Source organism: Palaemon carinicauda, chromosome 30, assembly GCF_036898095.1.
Source record: "Palaemon carinicauda isolate YSFRI2023 chromosome 30, ASM3689809v2, whole genome shotgun sequence".
Classification (NCBI taxonomy): domain Eukaryota; kingdom Metazoa; phylum Arthropoda; class Malacostraca; order Decapoda; family Palaemonidae; genus Palaemon; species Palaemon carinicauda.
In genome coordinates, this window is record NC_090754.1 from 49,324,162 (window position 1) to 49,338,537 (window position 14,376).

Here is a 14,376-nt window from a genome sequence, read left to right on the forward strand (position 1 = left end):
TCTGACCATCCCATTAGCGTCAATCACATGACGTTTATAATAGCTTCTGGTTCTCCTCGCTTCATTTTGGCCATCATGAAGGCCACTATCTCTCAGGTTCACTAAATTGCGATGCTCAATTTCTCCAGGAAACTGATCTGGTGCAGCCGATTCCATTAACTTAGATAATGGTATTTGAATGTTCTCTTCGCTTACTATTTGCTATGATAAGTCGGTAAGATCATAGACACTCCTCCTGACAGTGATAAGCCGTCAGTGATCCTTCATGCGGTGCCCTGTAAGTAATTGTAAATGTTCTTTGCAATAGCCCATTGGTCCGTAGCTGTACCCACTTTTTAGCCGTCTAATGCAATTCCGTTCAATCTTCCTTTCTTCCATTTTGCTGTCCAACCCCGTAAGTGTTTTCTCATACTACAAATTCTTGTTTTACGCCCCTTGCATATGTGCGCTGAAGAGCCTCATAGGCCCTAGCGTGAGCCTTTAGTTTCAATTTCATAAAGCCAATCCAATCCCATCAACCCTAAGCTGACCCCACTTCATAGTCGTTAGCTGTTTCCTTAACTTTTATATCAATAATCTCCAGGTTTTCCAACTATTGCACGTAAACATGAAAGGACTCCCTGATTCTAGCACCGGGCACCATGACCAAAATTCCTCAATAAATCATCAGTCCAATATATTGAAGCTTTTAAAACGTGACGAAGTGACCTGAGATGCATAACCACATACATCAACGAATATGAATTAAAAAAGCTGGATGTATATTAAGTTAGATTGGTGTTGAAATGAAAATTAATGGATTAGTATCCGAGTTGAGTATTATTGCCAATTTTTACTAAAATAACCTTTAATCAATCTGATGTTAATTAGCCTTTGTTACATATAGTTAAGCCATAAAGACATATCTGTTACTCTAGAGTTTCAGGTGGTTGTAGATGCTTTTAGTATTCTCCGATATAGGGGTTCAATTGTCTTTGCCTTTTTTACATTAAAAAGACTTGGCATCAGTTTTGTTATTATTATTATTATTATTATTATTATTATTATTATTATTATTATTATTATTATTGTTGTTGTTGTTGTTGTTGTTGTTGTTATTATTACTATTTTACACGATGATGACTAAAATTCTAGAAAGAGAGGGACACACATGCACTTCCCTCTCGCCAGGGTATGACTACTCCCTTTCTCCCTTACCAGAGGGACGGGGAGTGCTGACCATGACCGGGATATATATATATATATATATATATATGAGAGAGAGAGAGAGAGAGAGAGAGAGAGAGAGAGAGAGAGAGAGATTAGCCAAGCTATAACCCTAGTTGGAACAGCAGGATGTTAAAAGGCCAAGAGCTCCAATATGAAAAATGGCCCCGCGAGGAATGGAAATGAATAAACAATATGACAAGTAAGGAATAAAGAATATAAAAGATCTTAGCATCTGTAATAACTTTAAAACTTATGTCATATATAAACTATGAAGAAATATTTATGTCAGCCTGTTCAACATTAATATATTCGTTGCAAGTTTGCACTTTTGAAGTTCCACTGATTCAACTGCTGTATTGGGGAGATCATTACGCAATGTGGTCACAGCTGGAATAAATCTATTTGAATACTGTGCGGTATTTAGGCTTATGATGGAGAAGGCAAGACACAAAAACTAACGGCATACTTAGTACTACGTACAGGAAGGTACAGCCTGTGAAGATCCGAATGCAAAGCATGGTCAGAATTATGATTTTTTTTTAGAAAGATTTTGAATGGAAGTGTTTTGCCTTCCCATATCAGCGTATTCGGGGCCTTTTTATTTAAAAAGATATTCCGTTTTTGTCTTTTATTAAGATCATTTGTTAAAAAGTTATCTATCGTATACCCTCCAGATTTTTCTATCCAATATAAGATTTTATAACCACTAAATTCCCGTGATTTATATATGCATTAGGTATAGGTCATAACAAGTGAGAATTTAGTATATTGCCTTTTTCAGTATCTATAATATTTATAGTTACTCTTTAGGTAACCTCTGATTAAAAATTATGGTTGAAACGCTCAAGGGAGTTGAGGGTGTATATATAAGAATATATGAAAAGATTCAGATTTTCAGAATTTCCTGACATTAAATCTTATCAGTGATTCGTTCTTTATTATTGCATAGTAAATTTCTGATCTGCAGGAGTCACGCCCTTCCTTACCCAAGAGAGAAATATTTTCACAACATTAGCCTCTTAAGTTAATCTCGTTCAATAAAGTTTCTGTGGACTTTGGCTTCCACTTCAAAAGACTAAGATGTTTGACCTGTTTAACGGTAATAAATCGAGTTTGGTGGGAAGTTGGGTACGCCTCATATTTCTTGGAACTTCTCTTTATTATTACCTCTGCCAAGGGGTTATAAAATGACCTGCGTTTATTTATTTGTTTGTTTATTAGCGGGATTACGTAAAAAATCTTGCCGGTTTTTCAACAAATTTTAACCATGGATATGTATTGTTTACCGGAATAACCCGTTTATTTTGGAGATGATCAGGATCAAGGTCGAGATTCTGGTTATTATTGTTCCTGTACAGTACAGTATATTCATTCACGGTCAACATATGAAATAGGGAAAGCTTGGTCCGTATTGATTAAAATGTTGACAATCTTCATTGTTGGCGGTCAGAAATCTCTTGATTGCACATTCTAATTATTTCAGTTAATATTTCTTGTTTAAGATTATATTATTGGAGCAGTTTAATAATAAACGTATTGCTTGTTATTCAGTAATATTGTTTGGACCCATCACTCAATTAATTTTGGCTTGTAAAGTATTGCCGAATTAGGTGCTTAAGGTTGTAAAATTAAGAGACGGTAGATTAATTAGGGTGTTGCATAAGACCTGCATTATAAGATATATACAAAGATAAAGAAATTATTTGTAGATATCCATTGATGATCATTATAATGCAGAATATGGAAATTTAATAGCTTAAAGGTAAGGAAACGGCTTCTTTTTAGCTTTATGGTCATTCGGTAGTTAGTCGATTGTGGCCTGTCGTAGACGATGGTTGATATGGTCAATTAACCAATAACTTGGTGCCATAGAGGTCTATACACACGCGGTAGATAGATAGATAGATAGATAGATAGATAGATAAATAAGTAGATGTTTGTCAATCTTTATACATACATACATATATATGTATATATATATGTATATATATGTATATATATATATATATATATATATATATATATATATATATATATATATAAAGAGAGGTAGATTTTAGATGTCCCTAAATGCATTAGCAAGAGCAGACTGGAAAGACAGCAGAGTTGGGAACTATGTTGTGATAAATGGGGAGCTTTTGAAAGAGGTACAGAATTTCTGTTACCTCTGAAGCATACTGAACTGTGAAGATAGCTGAGACAGAGAGAGAGAGAGAGAGAGAGAGAGAGAGAGAGAGAGAGAGAGGTTGGCTGTAGTATGAATGAATTGGAAAGTGTGTGTGTCAGGCTATAGGAGAATTATATATACAGTATTTTAGTACCCCTGTTGACTACGTAAAGCCCGAACTAATCTATGTAGCAGAAACATGGGCACCGAAAAGGAAAATTGAAGAGATTCTTATAAGGTGTGACCTTTGAATGTCAGTACGTTGGGAAGATTGTTTTACGAAAAGGAACGGTGTCCAGATGCTGTGTCCAAAACTGGATGAAAAAGCTGAAGGCTCAGACAGTGACATTGCCGGACATGTGTTGAGAAGGGTTGAGAAACTTGTAGTCAGGAAAGATGTAGATATTAAAGTGGCAAGACGGAGACCTATATAAATGTCCTGTAAATCGTAGAATTATGAGATAAATAGACTTTGACCTGATAAAGACAGTGAAGGATAGAAGAAAATTGAGGCAACTCATTCTATGTATAACCTCGTTAAGTGAATAACGGACGTATATATATATATATATATATATATATATATATATATATATATATATATATATATATATATATATATATATATATATATATATATATATATATATATTCACAAACTTGTAAAGCAGGCTTATAAGCAGCATATGGAATTTTCATCTTACATTGCATGCACTTTCGCGCGTCTATTATACAGGAGTAGATACATAGAAAAGGATGTGTAGAGGTGATCTCTCTCTCTCTCTCTCTCTCTCTCTCTCTCTCTCTCTCTCTCTCTCTCTTATCGTAGGGAGGAAGTCGTATGGCATCAGTAAATCCTATTCAGAAATAGGAATTCAGACCTAATGATATTCATGAACTTTGGCATATGCAACTCATTTCACTATTTTACGTCTGACCGAAACTCGTTGCCAAACTTATGAACTTATATATTGCAATGGGTTGCAATTCCATTTTAGGTATATTATTCTCCAACTTCCATTTTTATCTCTAGGAAATTCTACAGGACGTGATGGGAATGGCCTTAACGCCAAGGGGATTTCATGCTTGTTGTTGTTGTTTATGTTTGTGTTGTTGCTTATCAGGGTCTCTACTTTGATTGTTGCTTTCTTTATGCTCACCCCACTTTATGAGATTCGTTATTGTTGTTGTTCTGGTGGTTTTATGAATTGTTGTTGACGTTGATTTTGTTTTTATTGTCTTATCTCTTTTTCTTGTTAGAGATTTGCTTTTATTGGGCTGTTGGTTATTTTACAGTTTTTGTTAAAGGAACATTGGATATTTAGAGCTATATTAGATGGTAATGAAAACCACTGTATGAACTTGTTTACGTATGATATTTATGTCAGTTTGATATACAAATTAGATGTTAAATACTTCGGTAACTTAATATTTCTTTGAGTTTTTTTAATGGCATTGTTAATTAAAGTATTTTTTATGTAATTCACAGGAGCTTCACTTTTTGCAAGGTTGTCACATAGGCTTGATTGATATTTCATTTTTGTCTCTTTTTTTTTTCCAGATATTTTGTATATTCTATACAAGCTTGCTTTTCATCTTTTCAACTTTCGACTTTATTTTGTATAAATTTTTGTCACATCAACTGATTTTGTTTTATATTTAAGCATTTTACCTACAAATTTTTCCTTGATATATATATATATATATATATATATATATAGGATATATATATATATATATACATATATATATATATATATATATATATATATATATATATATAGGATATATATATATATATATATATATATATATATACTCTTTGTAAAATCGAAGTATCTCAAGCTAGTATTGTAGCGACATGCGTGTACGAACATATGTGGCATAGATTATACTGTAAGTTGTGACTGCTAACTTGGCCCAATTTAGTCTGCAATCTTCTAAAAGATTTCAGAAACAACGTGATCTCAAAAACTCCAGTGGTCACTGCTGGTATGATCTCCCATATGGTCATTAGGTTATTCAGGGTTGATGCTATTTTTGTATCAGGAAGAACTTTGCATTGAACCCCTTTGATTTGTTGTATTGCGTTTAGTATTCATGAAGTGATGATGCTTTCCATAATCATCCATATTTATTATGATTTACGCAATGTTAAGTGTAAACCTACCGTATTCCAGTATATGCAAGTGTAGATATACGTTAAAATCATGTCAATAGAGTTGTCCTGAATAATGCACAAATCGATGCATTAAGATTTAACTACATCTTTTTATAATATCTAAAGTTGGGATGTAGATTGTGCTAAAAACAAATAAGCATTTTTAAGAGTACACGAACTGATATTTAGCCTGATTAAATTTTTTGTGCCCCGCATCTTTTAAAGGATCTCTCATGTGGAAAATAACTTCTTAAATCTCCCTTTAGGGATCGAGTGATGTGACCTCATTCGACGGAACTTCAAGTTCTCATGCATGATATTCGGGTCACATGAAATTCTGGTCTAATCTCGTTGTGTTTATTCTTTCAAGTTATTGATATTAATTGCTTGGCAGTTTAAAAATGGAGTTAGTGTAATGTCCCTATTTAAACAGCATAGTTGTTGTTTGTTTTTATACGAATAGAAACCCTCGTCCTTTAGTAGGTGGGGTAAGATTCTGGCGAAATGCTTCCGCCAGGATCTTACCCCTACTAAAGGACAAAGGTTTGTATACCTAGGAAAAAAGCAAATTAATTTCAAAATTTGTGATATTAATTTTGTCATGGCTTTGTTTATGCTTATTTTCCCCCGAAATTATATGTACTCGCATTATTTTTCCACCCAAAAGCAACAAATTGTTATTATGTTGCTACTTTCAAGTGCGGAAAAACAAGTACAATGGTAAACACGAGGGACACAAATCTTATCCCAATTGTGGCTGGGTTCTGTGGAAAATAACATGAGTAGATGAAAAATATTTCTTCTTTTAGGTAATAAAAAACTTGCTTCTTGAGGCAAGTAAAGGGAGGTGAGTAGCTTAAGTACACTGTAATCGTATATTTCCCTTCCTGGCCTTTTTTTCGGCCATTAGCTGCAGTACGCCTTTTGCTGTATTCAAACCACTCAGTTCTAAGGAAGGTTAAGTGTCCTGATGGCTAGAATATTTCATTCTTCTCCACAAGTAATGGTTTTCTCGTTGTGCAATTATGCTGGATATTTATGGCTGCATTTAAGATGTATGTGTGTTGTGGTTGGTTTAAAAAACGACTCGACATGTAATATTTTCCCCCAAAAGGGTTTCTTTAGAGATGGTTATGCCATTCTATTTCATTACATAAGTGTACATATCGTAGTAAACCACTCTAGTGTGTAATTGTACTTGAGCTTTTTGTCATCTCCAGTGTAGGTTTTGAGAAAAAGCTGTGATTTAAAACTAACCTCGTAGATGAAAGAAACGAAAAAAAAAAAAAAAACACTTAAGACTTCCTTTAGAATTTGTTCAGTTTGATGAATGGATCATCCTTTTTATTAAATGGATTGTCGCCTCAGTCATGAAATATATGGGGGAAGCTGAGTCTGCTTACATTTATTTTATCTTTTTAGTAAAGGAGATAGGACAGTATTATTAGATTGATGGCTTATTGCAGACTCTCATTGGAACAGAAAAACAATTGCAAGTAAACAAGGTTTGTCATAGGTACCGAATGTCTTATAAAAGTCTTAAAGATTAATTTATGTTGGGCAATAGTTTGTTTTTAATAATAATAGTTCACATAAGAAACCTTCATCTACAGTGCAAGGGCAATTCAAATACACTTCTCTGTAGTTTAAAGGTTTAAAGGCCGCGCATGAATGACAGAAGCAAGGGACAGTGACATTGCCCTAGCAAGCAGGGCAATGCCAAAGCGCTCTCTCCATCCAAGCTTGGACCAGGGAGGGCCAGACAATGGCTGCTGATGACTCTGCAGGTAGACCCATAGGCTCTACCCAAACTCCCCATCCTAAGCTCAAAAGGACGGTGAGGTTGCAGCCACTAAAGCATTGGTTCCCAACCTGGGGGTAAATTACCCCCTGGGGGTAATTTAGCAATTTTTCGGGGGTAATGGAGGGGTGACAGAAAAATGTTAAGAATTCTGATAATCAAGTAAGCATTGGTATTAGGATTAATGTTAACTTAGTCTTAGTATTTTAAGTTGTAAAGTAAACCTATTATAAGTAAGTAACAAAGCTAAACCCAATAACAATAAATATCAAAAACTAATATACAGTATTAGAAAAGAAAAAATATATAGCTAAGTGTGTGGTAACCGAAAAGTATTTTCACAAGTATGCTTCAGGACACAAGTCACTCAGTAACCCCGATGACTCATCGACGAGTCCAGTACGCGTCACTCACTGCCCGAGTCTGCCTCTATTTCACACTGCCAGTTTCTCTGTGAGCATCAGCCGAGGTGGACATGAGCAGGTATTATTATTATTATTATTACTATCCAAGCTACAACCCTAATTGGAAAAGCAAGATGCTATAAGCCCAGGGGCTCCAATAGGGAAAAATAGCCCAGTGAGGAAAGGAAATAAATAACTGAAGAGAACAAATTAACAATAAATCATTCAAAAAAAGTAATGTCAAAAGAGATATATCATATATAAACTATTAACAACGTCAACAACAAATATGTCATATATAAACTATAAAAAGACTCATGTCCGCCTGGTCAACAAAAAAGCATTTGCTCCAACTTTGAACTTTTGAAGTTCTACTGATTCAACAACCCGATTAGGAAGATCATTCCACAACTTGGTAACAGCTGGAATAAAACTTCTTGAGTACTGCGTAGTATTGAGTCTTATGATGGAGAAGGCCTGGCTATTAGAATTAACTGCCTGCCTAGTATTACGAACAGGATAGAATTGTCCAGGGAGATCTGAATGTAAAGGATGGTCAGAGTTATGAAAAATCTTATGCAACATGCATAATGAACTAATTGATCGACGGTGCCAGAGATTAATATCTAGATCAGGAATAAGAAATTTAATAGACCGTAAGTTTCTGTCCAACAAATTAAGATGAGAATCAGCAGCTGAAGACCAGACAGGAGAACAATACTCAAAACAAGGTAGAATAAAAGAATTAAAACACTTCTTCAGAATAGATTGATCACCGAATATCTTAAAAGACTTTCTCAATAAGCCAATTTTTTGTGCAATTGAAGAAGACACAGACCTTATATGTTTCTCAAAAGTAAATTTGCTGTCAAGAATCACACCTAAAATTTTGAAAGAGTCATACAAATTTAAAGAAACATTATCAATACTGAGATCCGGATGCTGAGGAGCCACCGTCCTTGACCTACTTACAATCATACTTTGAGTTTTGTTAGGATTCAACTTCATACCCCATAATTTGCACCATGCACTAATTTTAGCTAAATCTCTATTAAGGGATTCACCAACCCCAGATCTACATTCAGGGGATGGAATTGATGCAAAGAGAGTAGCATCATCTGCATATGCAACAAGCTTATTTTCTAGGCCAAACCACATGTCATGTGTATATAGTATGAAAAGTAATGGGCCAAGAACACTACCCTGTGGAACACCGGATATCACATTCCTATACTCACTATGGTGCCCATCAACAACAACTCTTTGAGATCTACTACTTAAAAAATCAATAATAATGCTAAGAAACGACCCACCCACTCCCAACTGTTTCAGTTTGAAAACAAGGGCCTCATGATTAACACGGTCAAAGGCAGCACTAAAATCAAGGCCAATCATACGAACTTCCCGACCACAATCAAGGGATTTCTGTACTGCATTAGAGATTGTAAGAAGGGCATCACATGCTCCAAGGCCTTTCCGAAAACCAAATTGCAAACTAGGGAATAGATAATTACTTTCAGCAAACCTATTAAGACGTTTTGCCAGAAGACGTTCAAAAACTTTAGATAATATGGGAGTTATGGAAATTGGGCGGTAATCAGTGGGACTTGAGCTACCACAAACACATTTACATAGAGGAGTAACATTACCAATTCTCCAACAAGTGCTAAAAGCTCCTCTTCTTGCTAACTTGCGTAAAATAACAGATAACTTTGGAGCTAAGAAATCTGCTGTCTTTATGAAAAACAAAGGAAAAATACCATTAGGGTCTGAACCTCCATAAGCATCAAGGTCCATCAACAGAGCTTTAATCTCACGAGATCGAAAAGCTAAACTAGTTAGTTTAGCCTCAGGAAAACAGGAATGAGGAAGTTCAAGTTTTTCATTACTCTGCTTACTGTCAAAAACATCAGCCAAAAGGGTTGCCTTTTCCTTTGGACAGTGAGTGACTGAGCCATCTGGTTTAAGTAAAGGAGGAACTGTTGCATCTACACCAAAGAGTGCAGATTTAAGGGTAGACCACCATTTATGTTCCTGAGTTGTACCAGAGAGGGTTTCTTTTATGATTAAATTGTACTCCTTTTCAGTTGAGGCATAAAGTCTCTGAGCAAAAGCTCGAAGCTGAGTATAGTTGTTCCAGGTCAAATCTGATCTGTTACTCTTCCAAAGGTGATAGGCCTCCTGCTTCTCCAAATAAGCACGTCTACAATCATCATTGAACCACGGTTTGTCCTTCACTCGGTACCTTAGCACACGAGAAGGGATACGCCTATCAATTATATTGACTAGATTCTCATTCAAAGGGACAACAGGATCTACACTATTATATAATTGTGACCAATTCAAGCACAAAAGATCATGCAAAATCCCATTCCAGTCTGCTTGGGATTTCATATAAATTTTACAAGAATATGATATATCAGGGACAGGCTGCTCAGTCTTCACTAATAATGAAATCAAGGCATGATCAGAAGTCCCGACTGGAGAACCAACCTTACTAGTTATAACGCCAGGGGAGTCAGTGTATACGAGGTCCAAGCAATTACCAGACCTGTGAGTAGCTTCATTTATGATTTGCTCACAGCCTGATTCCGAGGCAAAGTCTAAAGCTCTTAAGCCATGGCGATCGGTAGGAGAGATAGAACTCAACCACTCCCTATGGTGAGCATTAAAATCACCAACAAAGACAAACGAAGCCTTTCTATCATCTTCTTGTATCTTAGCCATAATGGTAAGAAGACAATCGAAGATAGAATCATCCAAGTCTGGATTCCGGTAGATTGAACACAAATAAAAGTTGTTATGCCTGCCACAAACTTTTATTACCTGAATCTCATGACATCCACATTGATAGCAGGACTTATGAGAAGCAGGGTACTCGGTCCTAATATACACCGCCATTCCCCTGGCCCTAGGAATGGAATCACGTTTCAGCATTATTGGCTTCTTAAAACCAGTTATAAGGAGCTCAGATGAGTGCCTCATATTAGAAACCAAAGTTTCTGAGCACAAAAGAATATCATACTGTCTGGACGCAACTGTAAGGTCTCGGATATTTGCATGAAGACCACGAATATTGCAATACAGAAGACGACATTGACGAAATCTAGGACGTACTGGTCCCGGATTTCGCTCAATGTCTCCAGACAGCATAAGAATTAATAGAAATAAAAAAGAGACATCATACTTAAAAACTAGATTAACAAGAATTAAAACAAAAACAATATGTACAGAATAATAATAAAAGTGATTGATGATATCCATAGACTATAGTAAAAAGTCGGAAAAACTGGTCAACATGGAGGAGCCGATACACCATGCAAGGCTAAATACCCTCCAGGATAGCCACTTCAACTGAAGGGAGGACAGTAAGGATGGTTTTGAGAAGAAAAAATCGGGAAAAAGGAAAAGACAACCTCTTGATAAACCACCAGGCATCCATGGCCCATCTATTAAGCCTGCCCAACACACCATTTCAAAAAAACAAGAGGAAGAAAAAAAAATAAGATAGAATAGTGTGCCCGAGTGTAACCTCAAGCAAGAGAACTCTAACCCAAGACAGTGGAAGACCATGGTACAGAGGCTATGGCACTACCCAAGACTAGAGGACAATGGTTTAATTTTGGAGTGTCCTTCTCCTAGAAGAGCTGCTTACCATAGCTAAAGAGTCTCTTCTACCCTTACCAAGAGGAAAGTACACTGAACAAATTGCAGTGCAGTAATTAACCCCTTGGGTGAAGAAGTGTTAAGTATCTCATTGTTGTCAGAGGTATGAGGAAAGACGAGAATATGTAAAGAATAGGCCAGACTATTCTGTGTAAGTGTAGGCAAAGAAAAAATAAGCCGTGACTAGAGAGAGGGGTCCAATGCAATACTGTCTGGCCAGTCAAAGGATCCAATACCTCTCTAGTGGTAGTATCTCAACGGGCGGCTGGTGCCCTGGCCAACCTACTACCTCAGAAATACATACATACCTCAGGTATGTATGTGTACTGCCCTGTGCAGTTTATACTTAGTATTTACCCACTGTTACTGTGATTTTGTGTTATTAATTTTGTATAATATAATGTATGCGTGGTTCTTACGTTTTCAATGGTTTTGCTAGCATTAGCGGAGTATGCGAGGCTGCGTACGTTCACTATAGTCTCGCGCTACAAGATGCTCTATTCAGGAATTTCTGGAACAAAAAGGATCTCCTTTTGCTACCAAGTTCACTGATAAGGAGTGGCTTGCTCGACTTTGTTACTTGGCTGACATATTTGCGGTGCTGAACAGTGGTAATCTGCAACTCCAGGGCCGAAACACGACTGTCATTGATGCCCGTCACACTGTGGCTGCATTTCTGGCGAAACTGAGACTCTGGATTCGGCGCTTGGAGAAAGGAGTGATCGCCCAGTTCCCCACCCTAGACCAGTTTATTGAGGAGAATAGTCATGAGACTGGATCTCTTCTACAGACCATCAACAAAGAGATGAGCGACCATTTGAAGGGGCTTGAAACAAGCATGCATCACTACTTTCCAGAGAGTGACCAAGAAACAGCCAGTCTTCAGTGGATCATTCATCCCTTCTCTGTACCTGATGAGGCCATTCATGATGATGATTTCCCTGGAAAGGAGGAGTGGATCACAATGCGAGCCAATGAAGCCTTGAAAATCGAATTCCAAAACCAAAATGCAGATTCCTTTTGGATTTCACGACTAGCCGACTCGCCAACTCTGTCCAAGAGAGCCTTGAAGTTGTTGGTATCATTCTCAACAACGTATCTGTGCGAGAAGGGGTTCTCAACTGTGCTGGGGATGAAAACAAAAAAGAGGACTCGCTTGAATGTTGCAAACGATGCCAGGCTGGCGCTTTCAACCACGAAACCAAGAATTCCTCAACTAGCTTCAAATATGCAACTCCAACCATCTCACTGATGCTCTTGACATCTTTGGTAAGTCATTAGAGATGCAAAATGTACTAATACAATAAATAAAAGAAATTATCTCTAGTGTTTTAGTTTAGCCATATATATATAAATGTTGACAACATTTTGTGAAAGGGGTAACATGCTTAATGTGGTATGCTAAATTGGGTAACAAGCTGAAAAAGGTTGGGAACCACTGCCCTAGAGAGAGAGAGAGAGAGAGAGCTTCCCTAAGCATTTGTTTTATCAAGAAATACACATTTACAATTCATAATATTGTATATACATCATAATATTACATTAATAAATTATGTAATTAACATGTATTCACAATTAAACATATTCATATTCATCTAAATATATTTATTAAAAATTACAAACATTGACACGTGAATACTTTTCTTAATTACTATATAAAACTATATTTTTTTCATTTTGAAATAGTTGTCACTAAAACAATATATAAAAAATGATGAAGAAATTTCCGTTAAAAATATTGTTTTTTATATATATTTAAATCATTTCTTATTTATATAAGCCTAAATGCTTCAAGATCTGTTTATTTGTTATGGATAAATTCTAATATTTCATATTATTTTTTATCTTATAAAATATTTTCACCAGCTATTACGAAATTGAACATTCAATATATCATGCAATTTAAAAAAAATCCATTTAGAGAATATTTGTGTATATTTTGTAGGCTACAAAATAATTGTATTATATTTATTTATAATATTATGATAGTACTATTATATTATTATTATTATTATTATCATTATTCTTATTATTATTATTATTATTATTATTATTATTATTGTTATTATTATTATTTTTATTATATTATTATTATTTTTATTATTATATTATTATTATTATTTTTATTATTATTATTATTATTATTGTTATTGTTATTATTATTATTATTATTATTATTATTATTATTATTATTCGTATTATTATTATTATTTTTATTATTATTATTAATATTATTATTATTATTATTATTATTATTATTCTTCTTCTTCAGCCCAAGTGCTCCACCAGGGAAAAATAGCCCAGTGAGGAAAGGAAATAAGCTATATGAGAAATGATTAACAATTAAAATTAAATATTTAAAAAACAGTAACATCAAAATAGATATATTATATATAAAGTATAAAAACACTCAGCCTACAAAATATACATAAATAATATCAAAAGATTTCTAGACTTTTCCGTTATGGAAGACAGCGAGTTGCAACGTTGCCACTCGGGAAAGTTGCCAACGACATATTTAATTCATCTTAATTTATTGCAATATTAACATTGCAGACTTTATAACATCCAATAATATGGTTTTAAATGTTGCATGAAATCATTCTAAGGTAAATGTTTCATATAGAAATTATCTGAATAGATTTTAAATTGAATAATGAATAAATGTTCGAAATAATGTTTTAGTGTTGTAGAAATTTCTCGATGTCTCTTGTGTGAGTATTGTGAGTCATGAGATTCATGAGTCTATGAGTAATAGAGATTCAAGTATGCATTTTGTAATTAATAAATTATTTCTTTTGAAGGAATCATGATAGGTTGATAATTAAGACAGATTTGATTTTATATATGTTCATTTATGAGTAGTAATTGAGTATTCATAATCGCGGGCTGACGTCATCGATGACGTAACCGCTAGCGCGGGAATCAAGCGAAGTGAAAACAAACCAGAGCAATGGCTTACGATTAC

General features: G+C 35.0%; 1 protein-coding gene across 1 annotated transcript; it reads left to right on the forward strand.

The window, feature by feature from the left end:
• Positions 1–3,269: 3,269 nt before the first annotated feature.
• Positions 3,270–12,660, forward strand: LOC137623518 (protein FAM200A-like). The gene is made up of 3 exons (XM_068354352.1): positions 3,270–3,356; positions 4,637–4,796; positions 11,933–12,660. The coding sequence occupies exons 1-3, from the start codon at positions 3,270–3,272 to the stop codon at positions 12,658–12,660; spliced, it is 975 nt and encodes a 324-aa protein (XP_068210453.1).
• Positions 12,661–14,376: the final 1,716 nt, after the last annotated feature.